Source organism: Ooceraea biroi, chromosome 11 (assembly GCF_003672135.1).
Source record: "Ooceraea biroi isolate clonal line C1 chromosome 11, Obir_v5.4, whole genome shotgun sequence".
NCBI lineage: Eukaryota > Metazoa > Arthropoda > Insecta > Hymenoptera > Formicidae > Ooceraea > Ooceraea biroi.
In genome coordinates this window covers 7,247,818-7,264,796 of record NC_039516.1, presented here as the reverse complement: position 1 = coordinate 7,264,796, position 16,979 = coordinate 7,247,818, and the positions used below count along the sequence as shown (strand labels likewise).

General features: G+C 34.1%; 4 protein-coding genes across 6 annotated transcripts; 2 read left to right on the top strand and 2 right to left on the bottom strand.

Moving 5' to 3' along the window:
* Positions 1 to 184: 184 nt before the first annotated feature.
* Positions 185 to 3,779, top strand: LOC105275811 (ribosome biogenesis protein BOP1 homolog). Its single transcript, XM_011332925.3, has 8 exons — positions 185 to 515; positions 645 to 1,400; positions 1,488 to 2,163; positions 2,334 to 2,543; positions 2,656 to 2,933; positions 3,019 to 3,118; positions 3,245 to 3,440; positions 3,526 to 3,779. Exons 1-8 carry the CDS (start codon positions 414 to 416, stop codon positions 3,677 to 3,679), a joined length of 2,472 nt encoding a protein of 823 aa, XP_011331227.1. The 5' UTR covers positions 185 to 413; the 3' UTR covers positions 3,680 to 3,779.
* On the bottom strand, positions 3,722 to 6,596 carry LOC105275810 (tRNA (adenine(37)-N6)-methyltransferase). Its single transcript, XM_011332924.3, has 3 exons — positions 6,350 to 6,596; positions 5,648 to 5,971; positions 3,722 to 5,557 (listed from the first exon to the last, which is right to left on the bottom strand). The coding sequence occupies exons 1-3, from the start codon at positions 6,436 to 6,438 to the stop codon at positions 4,165 to 4,167; spliced, it is 1,806 nt and encodes a 601-aa protein (XP_011331226.2). The 5' UTR covers positions 6,439 to 6,596; the 3' UTR covers positions 3,722 to 4,164.
* A 209-nt stretch (positions 6,597 to 6,805) lies between these two features.
* Positions 6,806 to 10,795, top strand: LOC105275809 (gamma-tubulin complex component 4). Of its 2 annotated transcripts, XM_026973512.1 has the most exons (11): positions 6,806 to 6,956; positions 7,126 to 7,210; positions 7,346 to 7,472; positions 7,553 to 7,746; positions 8,109 to 8,203; positions 8,275 to 8,594; positions 8,682 to 9,155; positions 9,245 to 9,422; positions 9,509 to 9,731; positions 10,077 to 10,358; positions 10,666 to 10,795. In XM_026973512.1, exons 2-10 carry the CDS (start codon positions 7,142 to 7,144, stop codon positions 10,323 to 10,325), a joined length of 1,929 nt encoding a protein of 642 aa, XP_026829313.1. In that variant the 5' UTR covers positions 6,806 to 6,956; positions 7,126 to 7,141; the 3' UTR covers positions 10,326 to 10,358; positions 10,666 to 10,795. The 2 variants fall into 2 exon arrangements, with proteins under 2 accessions (XP_026829313.1, XP_011331224.1); XM_011332922.3 differs by lacking the exon at positions 10,666 to 10,795 and having other exon boundaries at positions 10,077 to 10,470.
* A 1,729-nt stretch (positions 10,796 to 12,524) lies between these two features.
* LOC105275812 (osteoclast-stimulating factor 1) lies at positions 12,525 to 16,548 on the bottom strand. 2 transcript variants are annotated; one of them, XM_026973694.1, is made up of 8 exons: positions 16,215 to 16,548; positions 15,633 to 15,682; positions 15,291 to 15,526; positions 14,889 to 15,215; positions 13,705 to 13,751; positions 13,505 to 13,622; positions 13,224 to 13,435; positions 12,525 to 13,032 (listed from the first exon to the last, which is right to left on the bottom strand). In XM_026973694.1, exons 1-8 carry the CDS (start codon positions 16,314 to 16,316, stop codon positions 12,802 to 12,804), a joined length of 1,323 nt encoding a protein of 440 aa, XP_026829495.1. In that variant the 5' UTR covers positions 16,317 to 16,548; the 3' UTR covers positions 12,525 to 12,801. The 2 variants fall into 2 exon arrangements, with proteins under 2 accessions (XP_026829495.1, XP_026829494.1); XM_026973693.1 differs by lacking the exons at positions 14,889 to 15,215; positions 15,291 to 15,526; positions 15,633 to 15,682; positions 16,215 to 16,548 and adding an exon at positions 14,346 to 14,535.
* Positions 16,549 to 16,979: the final 431 nt, after the last annotated feature.

Below are 16,979 nucleotides of genomic sequence, written 5' to 3'. Positions count from 1 at the left end.
CTTAAGCTCCACTTAGCGCTACAAATGCTTCGAAACACTTTCTTTCCTTCTTTTTATTTAAAAGATGAAAAAGGATAGAAAGTATTCTGAAGCATTTGAAACGGCAACTGGACCGCAATACAAAACTACGTTAGATTTACATTTTATGTTTTTCTAGCAAAGCAACAGTCTTATGTTCATCTGCAGATGCTATATGGATCATTTTATTGGCTATGGACTATCTGAAACAAAATAAAAGCATAAAATATAAAATATGAATACCGGCCTTTAGTAGTCTTTCCTCACTCTGGAGCTCTGGACTAGTGGCAGTAGTGGCACTGGTTAGCACATGTTTTAAAGAAGGGAGTGATATAGGTTAGCGATTGCACTTGTGTAACTTCTTTCAACGTGTATATTATTAAATATTAAAGAAAATGAGTAAGAGAAAGGTCTCAAAGAGGAAACTGGTTAATTTGACATCTGAAAAAGAGGAAATAGAAAGAAAAACTGAGAAAGATATACATTTATCTGATGAGGTATTATTTATCCTTATATTGTTAAATGTTTTAATATACCTTTTTTTGTCGCATGCATTTAATCTAGAATAAAAGTTTAATTATTAACATACATTATAATAATATGTAATAAAACTGGTATATTTTTAGGATTCTGCTATTGAGGATTTATTAGTAGCTCAGTTCAACAATGAAGATAGTACAGACGAAGAGATAGAAAAAGACATAGACATACCTGAGTCAGATACAGAAAGGGATTCCGTTGTTTTTCAATCTGATGATAGTGAACTTGAATTTGAATCCGATTATGAATCCATCAGCAATGGAGATTCAGAGAGCGTTCATTCAAGCAGCGATAGCTCTCCTGAAGAAACAACAGATAATTTACAAAGTAAATTAGAAGAAAATAAGAGTAAATCAAAGATTAAGAATAATAATAAAGAGCTTTTGACAAGCAAGGAAAAAAGGAAAACAGAAAAGGAAGTAGCAATGAATAAGTCAAAGAATGATAAGAGTTCCATGAGTGCAGAAGCGTCTAAAGATGACACAACAAAACGCAACAAAGTACAGACCAAGAATACATCCAGCGATACGAATAACGAAGATGAATACAAATATGATAGTTCTGACGAAGAAGACACTCGCAACACAGTTGGAAAAATACCAATGAAGTGGTACGATGAATATGACCATATTGGTTATAACTGGGAAGGTGATAAAATTTTGAAACCTAAGAAAGGTGATGAATTGGATAACTTTTTGAAAAGAATGGAAGATCCCGATTTCTGGAGAACTATAAAAGACTCGCAAACTGGTCAGGATGTTGTACTGAGCAACGAAGATATCGATTTAATTGTGAGAATCCAAAAGCAAAAAGTACCTGATGTTCAATTTGATGAGTATGCGGTAAGTTAAATTAATGCTAATTAAAAATTAAAGAAATTATCGCAAATTATGTATAAGTATAAAGCTACTTGAATTATACATTTACAGCCATGGGTGGACTGGTTCACTTCTGAAGTAATGAAAACACCGCTTCGTAAATTTCCGGAACATAAACGTTCCTTCCTGCCATCTAAAATGGAAGCTAGAAAAGTGTCGAAATTAGTACACGCACTCAAGATGGGTTGGATAAAATCGACTGCTAAAATGCAAAAGGAAAGAGAGAAGACTGAAGGGCCACAATTTTATATGTTGTGGCAATCCGACGATCAGGCAGAGGAAATGCGTAGAATCCATAAACATATCCCAGCGCCGAAACGACATTTACCTGGCCATGCAGAGAGCTATAATCCTCCGCCAGAATATTTATTCGACAAGAAGGAACTTAAAGAATGGAATAAATTGAAAGTAACACCTTGGAAGAGGAAGTTACATTTTATACCAGAGAAATATAATTCTCTTCGAGAAGTACCCGCATATGCCAAGTATATCAAGGAAAGATTTCAAAGATGTTTGGATCTGTATCTGTGTCCTAGGGCATTAAAAATGAAACTAACGATAGAGCCTGAGGCCTTGGTTCCACAATTGCCCAGTCCGAAAGATCTGCAACCATTCCCAACAACATTGTACATGATGTTTAAAGGACATACAGATATGGTCAGAAGTATCAGCGTACACCCACAAGGACAATTTCTTGCATCTGGTGGAGATGACATGTCACTGAAAAGTAAGCTGTTCACACGCTTATATGTTTTTATATTATACATATGTGTATGGAAGGAACTGTAATAATTTTTAAATGCGAAGCAATTAAAGTAACATTAATATTATAAATCATACAAAATTATCATTATTATTATTAAGTGGATGGTAACGATTGATTTATTCTTTTAATAGTATGGGAGATAAATACAGGCAGATGCTTGAAGACAATAACTTGCGGTGGTATTGTTAAAAATGTTGCCTGGTGTCCAAATGAAGCTGTATCACTGATAGCTGTCGCTGCCGACAAGAAGGTTCTCTTAATAAATCCAGGAGTTGAAAACGAGGTTGTTATTAGCAAAACCGATGAGCTTTTGAAAATAATACCAGAAAGTGATAAAACAGGTATGAATAATCCAGCTGTGTTACACATCGATAACTTCAAGCTCATTATTAGAAATATTTTTAAATATGATTAAAAAGGAATGTGATGTAAATTTCATTCTTTCATTTTTAGTGGATAGTAGAGTGTTACATGCAGTACAGTGGCAGCAAGCGGAAGGGGAACATTGGTCTAACGGAATCAGGATAATTTTAAATCATTTTCAAGCTGTAAAACAAGTAACGTGGCACGGAAAAGGAGATTATTTTGCTACTGTAATGCCAGACGGACAAAATAGATCAGTTCTGATAAATAAGTTGTCGGGACGAAAATCTCAGTTGCCTTTTAACAAGTCAAAGGGATCGATACAATGCGTCTTGTTCCATCCAATTAAACCATATTTAATTGTTGCAGTAAGTATTAGCAGTAAAAATGTACAATATCGAAAATGTACAATGTCTCATTGTCAGTACGTTATGCATATATTACTCTTTTCAGACACAAAGAATCATAAGGATATACGATGTAACAAAGCAGGAAATGATCAAGAAATTATTATGCAATTCGCAATGGATATCGACAATGGCTATTCATCCCAGTAAGCTATACTAATTTATTTCTTTAAATTTTCACGTTGTATCTGTATTTCGTATTATTTGTTAAGTTATTTACATTTCGCACATGTTCCATTCATACCTACAGTCATCATAACGCTAACTTGTAGGGGGCGATAATATTTTGGTAGCAACGTACGATCGCAAGGTGCACTGGTTTGATCTGGATTTAAGTAGTAAACCCTACCAAACATTACGATTACACGGAACTGGTGTACGCGCTGTAGCGTTTCATAAACGATATCCGCTATTTGCTTCCGGAGCTGACGACAGAAGCCTCATTGTGTCTCATGGAATGGTCTACAAGTAAGAAAGATACCTTCGTATCCTATATACGTTTCTTATTTTTTAATCGCGTCTATAATATTGCGCAACATATTTCGTTTTGCAGCGATCTTTTACAAAATGCCCTAATTGTGCCCCTGAAAAGATTGTGTAATCATGAATCGTATAACGATTTTGGCATTTTGGACGTCACATTTCATCCTACTGAACCATGGGTATTTTCTGCAGGCGCGGACTCTACTATACTCATGTATGGATAATGCGTTTATTAAAAAAAAAAGTTATTATTTCACGATATTTTATGTGAAGTTTTTATTACTTTGGATATTACTTAAAATATAGTTGTCAAATCTTTTGCGATTTCTCGTAGCACTAATTAATTAATATTCCTTGTATAGATTCCGTATACATAGTACATACTAATTGCACATAATAACAAAATATAGGAACTTGTATACATTTGCATGCATTAAAGTTATGTATAAACCATTTCGTTTAAATTACAACTGCATTTTATGATGAAATAAAAATAATTCTATCTAGCTAGACAATTACAAAGCACGAAACCGTTTTGTAAGAAAGATATATATATATATATATCTAGTCAAAAGTACATGGAAGTAAATCACAATTACGTTCTTTCGTTTTGTATGCACTAAATCACAATGACAGGATTTGGTTTTCCGCTATTTTGTATTTCCTACGACATGTGATATGCTTCGGTTAAAATTCAGTAAAATATACATTACGACAAAGGAGAATGTCCTAAGCATTGCCATTCGGGCTCACCGCAATCGCACGTGCGACCTGCATGCCGAACTTGGAATACAGTAACGATACCTCTGTTATCGTCGAATCTACAAGTGATGTGCAGGTCGTGTATTAAAAATGTGTAAAACTGACTACCCCATCTCTGTCTTAAATACACCGATCTCGGATCTTCCCTAAGTACATTTTCTATCGCTTGTTTCTGTTCGTCGACTTTATCGTCCAAAATCTCGTTTAGTTGCACCAAAGCACGTTCATTGAAAATCACTGACAACGTCGCTGTACGGGGTTGCGAGATCCAATCTGGTACTCTTATCTCGGAAAAGTTGCTCTCGGTCGTTACGTTCACCAGTCCAGATGACATAGCTGTCGCGGCATGAATGTCCGGCAAGGTTCGCGAGGGCGTCAAATTCTGAGATTCGAGCCCCTCCTCTCCGTCTGGTGCTTCGCGTACTCCCATCCTTACAGGTGAATTGTCGATTCTCGCGTGTAAAACGTGACGATTGACTAAATCTATGTTGGTGCCGCAAACCGTGCTTGGGCCATCTGCCCCATCCAACAGTCTAGAATTGCGTAAAGTCTGATTTCCGGCTTGGATACGACTTGGATCGTTATCGCTCTCTGCGTATGTTGGATTTACACTACTCGGATCATTTATAGCTACGTGGTGCAGTCTGCTGTTCACATCTCTGATAGAGTCCATCTGTGATTCACTCACTAGTGCATCATGTTCAACGGATGAATCCAAGTCGGAGCTTGTGTCGAGCAATCTATCGCGAATAAGATACGCGCCTCTATCTATAAAATCCACATCACTGTCATTTTGTAATGGAGTAACGGCATTAGCACGAGCTTCTGCTGATTGAAAAGATTGTCTAGTAATATCATAACTATCCAGGGTAGGACTTGGGTAGGTCTGAAATTCTTCTACCTGAAGCCTGAAAGCTATCTCCTCGTCTCGAGAAATGTCAAGCTCAACTTGTTCGTCGTCGTTGATATCGTCATTAAAAGAATCGAGTGACTGACCCTCGCTTAAATCGCGGACTTCTTCTATATCGTGGAACATGTCTGAGGTGTTTACATTATTCTCTCTTGGTCTGTTACTCAATTTCTCTATGTGTAACGGGCTATCGTACTGTGGAATGTACGGTTTTATGTCTAAGACAGGAGTCTGATTAACCATGTCAACACCCTCAAAATATATCGTGTGATTTTCAATCTTTAAAATTTTTACTAAGCTTAGGCCGATAGGGCATGGTCGATGTGGCGAACGCGTAGAAAACACGCCCGTTCTTATTCCGTTTAATCTTGGTGGTGCTACCTTTGCACGTACGTGCGTCGAGTCATTTCTATGAAAGTAAAACAAAATCCTGTTGGAAGAGGAAAAAAGGCATTACTTGTTACTTTATCAGCAACGTCAAAAATTTTTTTTATAAATTCATATTGCGCACGCATCTTACCACATATGGGAGAAATCCTGTAGGCCCTGTAAAGCATGATCCGGATTTGTAAATATGGAGTTGTAAAGTGTTAGTTTTCCTGGTACTTTTCCACATATTCCAGGTTGCCGTGGAGTTGCTCTCTTATTGGGAAACCAAGTAGAAATTATACCGATAGGTTTTAACTTGAGAATGTCTTGATCTTCACTTGTACCAGGCTTGGCTTCTTTCGAAGATGTGATTATAGACTGCGAAAGACCTTCCCCAGATCTTTGTAATTCCAAGAGACGTTTAATATTATCAACATCCTTATCAAATATATACCTTAAACTTTTCACTTGTTGTCTGTAATTAAATCAGAGTTTCTCTCAAAAAAACTTTTCTCATTACCATTTTTGTGGAAAATCAGCTTATCGAATTATGTTTCATTATCTTGTTAATTAACATTATTTCATAACTCTCATTCATCTTAGAATTAAATGGAGTCATTTAATATTTAAATTACTTATACATCTAACTTTGGAGTCACTTATGTGATCGACACATTATGATTACAATGTTCATAGAGATAGCTATTTTATGCCAATTGTGCAAAATTATACGAATATAATAAATATTCATATAATGAAAGCTACGAGTAAAGAAATTAACTGTAAAAAGCATATTAATATCATATATAATATTATATATAAGAAAAAATGAGAATTTATTAAAGAAATATACCTCAAATTATTAATCTCTCGTCTTGCTGTATTTAATTGGCCGAGTAAATATTCAGCATTTGAGCAAGAACTTTGACAAGTTGAAGCCATGTCTGCTGTTACTCGTACAGTAAATACTGGAAACTTGGAAAGTATTGTTTCTTTTTCCTAATGACGGAGAGGACAACCCTTATCGAGAACTACATGCGATTCTCGATGTATCGAGAGTATCGAAATAGTGAATTAATCGTAATAATTTTTCAGGCAGAGAAATAAACTGTAAAATATGTTAATCGAAAGAGAACATCAAATTGCAACAATATGTTTAATGTATTTCTAATGTAAGATAAATATCTCGTCGATTATAGGTTATTCTGTTTTACTTTAGCCGCAATCGCAATATTGCTGCGAGGGCGCTAGTGTACCGCTATGTTTTGAATCGCGGCAACTCTTGTGAGTTGTTGGCCCGTAGCCGTAATATGTGCGTGCGCTGTACCGCTGTGCAGTGTGTTGTCGAAGATGTCAAAGATCTAATTTAAACTTCAAGCTCTTGTTATTATCTGAAACTATAATGACAATTGCTGAAGAGATAGTAGAAAGGATTTGAAGAATTAAATGTTGTGATTAAAGTGCGTATATTTTTTATACCGTATTATTTATGACACATTGTATTTAGACTGACAAGAGATAATTAACTTGCGCAGTACAAGCACAAATATTTGTTACATTGTGTAATCTCCAATTGTACTAATTTAATAAATTAAACATTGTCTAATGCGTATGTTTATTATTCACTAGCTATTTGATTTTGACAATGTTGCATGAGATCTTGTTGTCACTTTGGGGATGCTCAACCAGTGTATCGCAGGTGATAGAGACAGATGTAAGTGTGTTATATAATAACATTAAGTTATAACGTTACATCTTAGCGAAAATTAAATACATAAAATATACCTGAAAATAATATATACGGAGCTAGCTAACTGAATGTTATCTTGATTATCAATTTCTCTTTTAGTCTATAGATCTTGATAAGTATTTACATCCTGGAGAACGAGCATTAGTCAATAAAATACTGAACATTGCAAAGGAATGCAATGTCGTACGAAATTTTATACATGCAGTATGCGTTGAGGATACAAAAGGTTTCTGTGATATTCAGAAAAAATCTGATACTAGCCATGTAATGATTTCATACTCAATTCAACTGTCTTTTATTTTACAGATGACATAACATCTGGCTTATATATACATGCTTTGTGCGATGGAATGGATCAAGCACTGGAACCATTTCGTGAAGAAGTAGTTGAGTTGGAGAGTACAGTCTTAAACGACAGGCATACTTCCCTGTCGTTCATTCTTTGCAGTATTGAAAAATACACTTGTTTATTCTCCGTTTTGCATTCTATCATTCGCGAGGTAACTGCATTTTTACAAAAAAAAGAAGTTTGCACAAATTGTATTATGGATATAATATTACTTTATTTAAATTATTTATTATAATTAATTGTTTCATTGCTGTAATTTGTCATTGCATTATCTAATTCCATCTTGCACTTTGTGTGTGTGTGTGTGTGTATACACATGCATTATATATATATGCATCATTTATAGTGAAAATTTAGATGATATAAAGCATATTTTTATAACTTACTGTGCTCAGTAAACTATTGTTAGAAAATATAAATATATAAAGAAAAAAGATAAAAAGCAGAAATTAAGATTATTTTATAAATATTGATTTAACATGAATCAATTTAATAATTTCCTTTGTGCTCTAGATTCGTACACAGAAGCTGCATGGTTGTAAATTGCTGCAATGCTTACATCAGCAGATGCATACTGGTATACCTGAAATCAACTCCAGTCTGGAATTGTAAAGAAATAACTCGTTACAAGTTTCATTTCATTAAGTTAACATTATAATTCTCAGTTAGCTGCTTTCAGGATGGCGCACTCTGTTCACGTTGTTTTCTACAAGCACTTAACAAGCTGGCTTTTGTATGGGCATCTGGAGGACGTCCATAAGGAGTTCTTCATACAAAAAGCGGATTGTGAGAAAAGTGTTGATTTAATGAACGAGGATGGAAAAACCGATATCGATAGACGCGAATCGATGGGTAACAAAAAATTTGACGTCGATATGTGGGATTATAACATTCAGATAGACATGCTTCCATCCTATATCAGGCCATCCCTGGCAAACAAAATCCTGACCATCGGTCAAACCGTCATTATGTTTGGAAATGATCCGAGACAAAAGAAAGGTGATTTTTACAAAAACAAAACGGTTGAATTCCTTAAATAATATAATATATAAGAAATACAGTTAGGTAAAAATAAATGTACTTTAGATTTCAGCATGATGTCTAAGACGGGAAGTTCTGTGTGGGGCAACAAGGAATACGAATACTTCAGGAAACTTCAAAATCTTCAGGCAAAGCTCACTTTCAACATCGTCGAATTCGACCGTACGATTAACGAATTGAAACAATGTGTAACGAAACTTCTGTGGCACGTTGCCGTCGAAGAAGCGCAGTTAATGCAACGGCTCAAGCTGGTGAAGGAATTTTTTCTCATGGGACGCGGTGATTTGTTCTTGGAATTCATCAAGCTTACAGCACACATCCTAAATAAGACACCAACGAGTCACACGTCTAGAGATATTAATCTCGCGTTTCAAATAGCACTCAGAAAAATGCATCTAAACGATGAAAGCGCTATCGATAGTTTTAATTTCGTGGTGCCCGTACCATCCTCCGAGAATGAGAATGTTGATACGATGGACACCGCCGATTTTCTCGATAACGAAAAACGAGATCCTAACGGTGTGTAATTTGTCTTATCACGTTATTATTATTATAATTACACCTTGTCTAAGATGTTTAATTAAAATTTGGATTGCTTTTCGTTTTAGAAAAACGCGGTTGGGGCATGATCATACTGAAATACAAAGTTGTGTGGCCATTGCATTTGTTGTTTAGTCCAGCCTCGTTGAACGATTACAATACTTTGTTCCGCTTTTTGTTGAGAGTTAAGAAGACGCAGATAGACTTGTGGAATCTCTGGAGCAACCACATGCACCACAAAAATATGTAAATTATATTTACATATAAACAAAACATTACTAATAAGTGATCAACTAATAAATGACTATGTTTCACAATGTTTCCAATTGCAGTGACATCGGCGTGATCCAGTTAAGAAATAACTTAGTTTTTATTATCGATAACTTGCAGTATTATTTGCAAGTGGATGTGGTGGAAAGTCAGTATACTGCAATGGAAGCAAGTATGAGAAATACACAGAATTTCGAAGATATACAGAAAGCGCATTCTGTATTCTTAGCCAATGTCATGTCACAAACGTTTCTATTAGGCAGCGGAGCAGGGAAAAAAAATCCTGTAAGTCCCATCAGAGAACCACCTTAAACGCAAAATTATAGCAGCTGTGATTTATACTGTATCTGTACATCTTCTCATATATTAATACTTTGTCTACTCTGGAATCTTATCTTTATATCATCTAAAGCAATTGAAGAAAAATGTAATTAAAATTGTTAATGTTTTTTAATTTAACTCTAGTGAACAGTTTTAGCTTCCACCCGATTAGAAATAAAGAGTTATTAACTGTGCCTTATATCCTTGTACAGAAAAAAAATCTATATTAAATTCTAAATTGGCGGAGGAATGTATAAATAAAAATTTGTTTTGTAGGTCTGAAATACTCAAATATTTATATTTTCACAGGTGAACAAGTTGATACATCTTTTGTTAAGATTGTGCGATGATTTTATCTTACAAGCATCCATGTGGGAAGTCGGTAATTTGCTCTTAACAGAGAAGGAAGAACTCAAAACATTATGTGAAACGCTCGATTGTGTAATGGATTGGTTAACAAAGACATTAAACAGAGTACGTGCTCAACCCAGTGGAGAACATTTGACACGATTATTACTGAGACTCGATTTCAACAGATGGTTCAGTAAAAAGGTTTAAATAAAATCAAGTATCTGTATAAAGAGATATAAGGTAATTATAAATACTGTTGAAAAAGAGCGTACCTTCTTCTTATTATAAAAATTATTGTAAAAGAACTAAAAACTAACACTAAGTTAAATAAAAGCAAGGATTTTTATTAATAGATTAATATTTTTCATTAATTAAAGATAAAATATACATATAAACTCGGAGAATAAACATTGATTTCTTTTTATATTATTATTCGGTGCTCTTTTTGAAGTGTTTGAGCCTTTATTTACAAAAAAATAATAAATACTTGTCAATCTTCGAAATATTCGCCATCATTTTCTATTACTTTTTTCCATCTTTCGGGTAGCTGACAAATCCCTTCTCGAAAAAAGGACGGCGATTTTGAGGCGATGAAAGCGTCGATGCATTTTCGGACTTCTTCCACGCTCTTAAAGTGTTCATCAGCTAGATGCTGTTGCAGCGATCGGAATAGATGGTAATCCGAAGGCGCTAGATCCGGTGAATAAGCCGCATGAGGCAGAACTTCCCAGCCTAACAAATAAATAGTGTCCTTTGCCTCTTTTGCATGCGGCCAAGCGTTATCGTGCTGCAGGATGACGTGCCGCGCTCCAGAACCAGTAAACGGTCTTTTCTCTTCTAACTCGTCGCTCAAACGAAGGAGTTGTTGTTGGTAATACTCGGTATTAGTTGTTTCCTCTGGTTGCAGCAACTCGTAACGTATCACGCCCTTCATATCCCACCAAATAGACAGTAAGACTTTCTTTGCATGAATATTAGATCTTGCTATCGATGTCGATGATTTATCAGAGTCAACCAATTTTCTTTTTTTAGGGTTGTCGTACAAAATCCATTTTTCGTCGCCAGTAACGATTTTGTACAGAAAGTCCTTCATTTTGTACCTTGTTAACAAGGACATCGCCGTGTCACATCTGTTCTGCTTGCCTTCCGGGCTGAGCTCGTGCAGAATCCATCCTAGTTTCTCAACTTTCCCGAGCTTACTTAAACGAATGGAAATTGATTGGCGGCTTACTCCCAGTTGTGACGCAAGCTCATCTTGAGTCTGAGCCGGATTTTTCTCCAATAATTGCTCGAGCTCCTCATCTTTGAATTTTTTCGGCGCGCCGGGACGTTCTTCATCGTCAAGACAGAAATCACCACTCCGAAACCTCTGATACCATTTTTTGCAGGTTTTATGCGTTACAGCATCTTTTCCCAAACCTGAACAAATCAGTTTTGCAGCCTCGGCAGCATTTTTTCCCAATTGGAAAGCAAACAGAATGCAGTGTCTGATATGTTTCTTGTCGGACGCCATCGATACTGAGGTTATGTTGTGAGCTTCACCGGCATCATCCATCTCATGGGTAAGTGAATGCCGCGCGTCACGCCAGACGCCACTTTCTTACAGCGTGCCAAACGGTGGGAAGATGTTTGAATTGAAAGCAGAATTACGTTTGATTAACAGGAGCTCGACCTTGAGCTGCGACGTCATTGATGATGACGATGATAATATGTTTGATTAAAGATAAAAGCCGAATTTAATTGTGCACCTAATATAAAAAGGCAGTCTTGTTTATATGCCCTTTCTTGTACATTGCCTGACATGTCAAAAAAGTTTTTAAATGTATACAGCAAAGTAACATGTTGCTATAATTATTTTAAATATCTTTGTAATGATATTTTTGATAAATCGAATCAATGTTTATTCTAGAAAATAATGACAAGACATTACAATACGCATTTCTTTATAATATTATACTGACGTTATACTGACGTTATATAAAGTGTATCAAAATAATATAAATGTTTTATGAGATTAGAGAGGTATAAAATAATGATTTTTTTATGCAGAATGTAGCATAAAAAATACTTAATTTGTACTAGAAAACTTAAAAATTTTTAAGTTTAGTATTCCTATATAAAAAATGCATTCAGTTAATTAAAGAACAAATATTTTTTTATAATAAAATATTTGATTTTTATGTGAACAATGATGAAATAAATTTCTAATAATTGTAATAAAAAATGAAATATTTCATTTCTCTTATAAAATTTTAGACGGCAAACAGATTTTTTATTCTATTTGCCATATAGATATATAATCTTAGACTTAGGAATTTCAGAACTCTCTAATGCAGAACAGAAACAATTTCAATTCTTCATTCCTTACCAAAAAATAATCGTTTTTCTCTTTAATCTCATGAAATATTTTGATTTGTTCTGATACAGTCTATATCTTCTTTTTTAAATGTAAAAGTCGTATTGCCCATTAGCTCTAATCGCAGTAAGACATTAAAATACTCTATAATATATCACGCGAAGTACAAAAGAATACTTCTTATAAATGCTTCTAGATGTAAAGACATTATATAAAGACTAAGTAGTATAAAGACACGGAACGTCTTTTTAAGATCTTTCAAATAGTAAAATGATGTCTTAAAACGTGCAATACTTGTTTTCCTTGGAAATACTTAGTGTGAAATTCTTAATCACTATCATCATTGTAATCCTCATCGTCATATCCAGACGTACTATCGTAATGGCGTTGTTGCAACTGAATTGCATTCTTAATAGAAGCATCGGAAGCCAATTCTTCCGCACTGAGACCATCGTTATTCCTCAATGTCGCGTCTGCATTATGTTCCAGCAATAAATTTACCATCTCCAGATGACTGTGGCCCGCCGCCACGTGCAACGCTGTGTCACCCATTTTATTCTAAAATTAACAGTGGAAAAAGTAGTGCACCAGAACGTATTTCCGCATTTAGCGCTAAATGTAACTGTCCAATCCTGAATTTCACTTATTTTGTAAGCAGGGTTGGGTAGTAACTAAAATAGTTATATAGTTATTACCCAAGGCTACTACACTTAACACTGAATATGAATATAGATCTCTAATTCTCTTACCTGGGCGTTTACCATGGTGTTCGATAAACTGAGGAGCTCCCGTGCGCATTCCAAGTGGCCAGTACGCGCTGCCCAATACAATGGTGTGTTCCCAGCTGCATCTAAACCAGTGCCCGATATACCTTGCTTCAAGTATTCCTTCAGGAACGAGAGATTACCCCGTCTCGCGGCGTCGTGCAATGGTAGTTCGACCTCTTGCGTTTGTTCTTCAACTGAAATAAGAAATTACATAAGGCATTACATAAGAAACAAACAAGTACCGCGCAGTTTTTTGTTTTTACCATAAGTAACTGGTATAAGTCCCTTTTGATCTCGACACTTAGCCCTCCACCAGTTGGGATCGGCATCTCTGTCATAGACGTAAAGCAGATCTCCTTCGTCAAAAGACAATTCATCTGTCTGCAAAGAAAAATATAATTATATTACTCTCACATGTGAGAAATCAATATTACTGATGGATTCTCGCATGAAATGTACTTACACGTTGTGCGGTATACTTGCACAATGCCCTGACCACTTTTACCTTACCTTAAATACAGTATGTAATATTAATATATTTGCTCTGAATAATTTAATACAAAATAATTTTGCTGGTCAAAGTGCAATAAAAATTATTACTCATTTATACTTTTTTTTTTTAACCTAAATATAGAATCTACAATAATGCAGTGTTTCAATACCTGCAAATGCATAAATTTTTTAACCATTGTGATACTATTTGCATAATTTTTATAATTTATACGATTGTTTTGATTTTAAGTACTTAAAATAGATTGTATAAAATTTTCTTGGAATAAATTGGATCAAGGTGTACGATATAACCTTAAACTTATGTATATCGAGATTTTATTGAGTTTCTAACAAAAACAAGCTTAAGTAGCTTAAGTATTATCGCTATAACATAAAAGTATATATACAGACATACATGTGCATATAGAGCTATATATACATATATAAATATGTCAAAAGTTTTTCCCCATTCTAGATATTTACCAATAAAAACAAGGAATGCTTTACTGATTATTTAAATATGCAATTATTAACAATAAGATCACAAATCGCAATACTGCAACACCGGATTTACAATTGTTAATGGATATATCATTACTTTAATATATTTACCAGGTTTCCAAGTGGTTTTGGGTGGTACAAGTGTTCTTACTAGTACACTCATGACTGTGTAATTCTATCATCATCATAATAACAATCTAATGACTCACATAGTCAGGTTCACAGTAAATCGCGATTATGTGTGGTTGATACTTGAAAGTCACTATCTGGTGAATAATATATATATATATATATAAGATATCGTTTAAATTTTCTTTTTTGCCACTTTCATAAATAACACCATGTCTGAAATAAGATAATTTAGATTATTTTAGATTAATTTAGATGATCACGTGTAGAAATTTTTAAGTCCAATAATATTTGACTATTTAACCATGCCAAAAACTTTGGTCTTGCTTTAGACTATCATTAGTGACTAATCATTGACATAGGAATTTATAATTTAGCATATGTCATAATACAAGTTATTATTAATTTTTTGTTATTGTGTTATCGATCGTACATTCAATTATCTTGATTAGAAAATCGTATCAAAGTAAAAAAAGAAATTCCAACTAGCTTATAAAATATCGAGTTATTATGAGAAATACTTACTGAAAAATACAACCAGAACGAAAGCTATCATAAGCCATACCCAACATCTCCATTTTGAGTTAGTGTGCTCTTCCAGCTTCAAAGCTTCCTTCTTCAGTTTGACGGCATTAATGTCCGTTAATTTATCAGACGTTTCCAATACACCAATATCCTTCTTTATGATAGCACTTGCAGCTAACGCATGTTCCTTCATACTGCTAGTCATGGAGAGCATATTCTCGGCTATTTTTTCCTGGATATTACGATTATACTTCAAAATAGCATCTAAGTCCTCGTCTTGGATATTTGAATTCGATAATCTCTGTCGTACGCCATCCTTATTAGCACCTATAACACATAATAAGTTTAATATAAAATACAGAATCACATTTTGATCCTATGAAGCAATAAAAAAAGGATCACTTTTGTCAGTATGGAATAAATCAGCCCGTAGTTCCTTATTGTATTTTGCGATAGTCTTCTGATGTATCTGCGTCGTGATATTTGTATTAGGATTATTCACTGAAGCTGTATTTTTTGATATTAACTGTGCAGCGACTACTCTCTCCACTGGATTCGACAACTTCATTGCATTTATTACTCCTTTCAAGAAGTCTATCCGTTTAGTATAGCCTATCATGGTGTCTTTGGATGGTTTGCTAAAAAGATATAATTGAGATTTTTAACATTGCGACCAGAGTAACAGCATTAGACATCAGTTTTGAAATATATGTGTTATATAATGTAAAACTTGCAAATTATTACTTTGGTATGTTTTGTAGCTTGTTCATCATATCATCCAGAGCAGAAATATACTGAAACAAAATTAATTTACATGTGTATTAATATGTATAATAATATGTTATTTATCAGCACTTGATTTCTGAATAACATCATACAAGTTACTATTCATCTCTTGTAAGACAAACTTCATTTGATCACATTATGTAATATTACACATTCAAAATTTTACTTTGGCTCATACATTCACAATTAATTAATTTAAATTCCAATATATCAAATTTTTAATGTTACGTATCAATGAAATTTAATTTATAGATTTAATTGTAAATCTTGCGATGAGCAGATCCATCTTTCCATCTTTTCTGCCAATAATTACAATCATAATAAAATATACATATGTATATAACTTTGCATATGTACTGTTTGTATAAATGATCAGAAACAATGTATTTTATGATTCATTTGAATATCTTAATACTATATTTTATTCGTAACAATTGATTCGTCAAATTATATTTTAATGATTAATGATACATCAGCTTTGAGTGATGCATTAAAGAAAAATATAAAAGGTTAGGACAGCCAAGCAGATTGCACAAAAACCTTTTCAAGTTTCCAGTCTTTGTGAGGGTCATCTTTCGCTATTAATTCGCAGCGCGTTAAAAGTCGTCTGATATTAATTTCCAATCTAGACATTTGAATCATCTTGCCACTTTTGTTACCGATAGAAAAATCGGAAGACTGTACGTTCTGTTTATTACATGCAAGTTGTGACGTCGGTAGTCAGCCTGTAGCCACGTGTAGCCTGTATTTCACACATATACACATCAGAGCTAATCCAGTCTATATAAATTATTGTGCTCTGTGAACTGCATGTATCTTACTTTTATTTAACAAAAATGTCATATGCATTATGCAGAAGAATATGCGATTATTTTATTGTTACGTTTATAAATTTCAACTTTTTGATATACATTTTTGCAACTCGTGATATCCTTCCTAGTAACCATAAAATTAAAACATCTTAGTAAATTAAAAAAAGTATAAAATTTTGTTAAATGGTATTGACAAATTCACATTTCTCCATTGAAAGTACCGAAAAATTGCAATCAAAGAAAGTAATATTTTCGATCTAAAAATGGTTATGTAGTCAAAGGAGAGTACTAAATCAATCAATGTATCATTCCATAAAACTTTTCATAATGAATCATTACATATCAACCTTTTGTATGTATGTATGTACATTTGTACATACAATAAGTAAAAGACCGGTATACAAAGGTCAAACTAGTTCTTTCTCCCTTTTTCTGAAATAAAACTAGGGCCGATATCGTCCTGTCAGCGAGCACCATGATATGGTGCAATTGA

Coding starts and splice junctions, on each gene's coding strand:
- LOC105275811 (XM_011332925.3), top strand. CDS start 414: ATGAGTAAGAGAAAGGTCTCAAAGAGGAAACTGGTTAATTTGACATCT. Junction 2,164..2,333: donor AGATGACATGTCACTGAAAA/GTAAGCTGTTCA, acceptor TTCTTTTAATAG/TATGGGAGATAAATACAGGC. Junction 3,119..3,244: donor GACAATGGCTATTCATCCCA/GTAAGCTATACT, acceptor GCTAACTTGTAG/GGGGCGATAATATTTTGGTA.
- LOC105275810 (XM_011332924.3), bottom strand. CDS start 6,438: ATGGCTTCAACTTGTCAAAGTTCTTGCTCAAATGCTGAATATTTACTC. Junction 5,972..6,349: donor CGAGAGATTAATAATTTGAG/GTATATTTCTTT, acceptor ATTTAATTACAG/ACAACAAGTGAAAAGTTTAA. Junction 5,558..5,647: donor CAGGATTTCTCCCATATGTG/GTAAGATGCGTG, acceptor CTCTTCCAACAG/GATTTTGTTTTACTTTCATA.
- LOC105275809 (XM_026973512.1), top strand. CDS start 7,142: ATGTTGCATGAGATCTTGTTGTCACTTTGGGGATGCTCAACCAGTGTA. Junction 7,211..7,345: donor CGCAGGTGATAGAGACAGAT/GTAAGTGTGTTA, acceptor TTTCTCTTTTAG/TCTATAGATCTTGATAAGTA. Junction 8,204..8,274: donor ATCAACTCCAGTCTGGAATT/GTAAAGAAATAA, acceptor AGCTGCTTTCAG/GATGGCGCACTCTGTTCACG.
- LOC105275812 (XM_026973694.1), bottom strand. CDS start 16,316: ATGATTCAAATGTCTAGATTGGAAATTAATATCAGACGACTTTTAACG. Junction 13,752..14,888: donor CGTTCTGGTTGTATTTTTCA/GTAAGTATTTCT, acceptor ACTGTATTTAAG/GTAAGGTAAAAGTGGTCAGG. Junction 13,033..13,223: donor ACACCATGGTAAACGCCCAG/GTAAGAGAATTA, acceptor TGTTAATTTTAG/AATAAAATGGGTGACACAGC.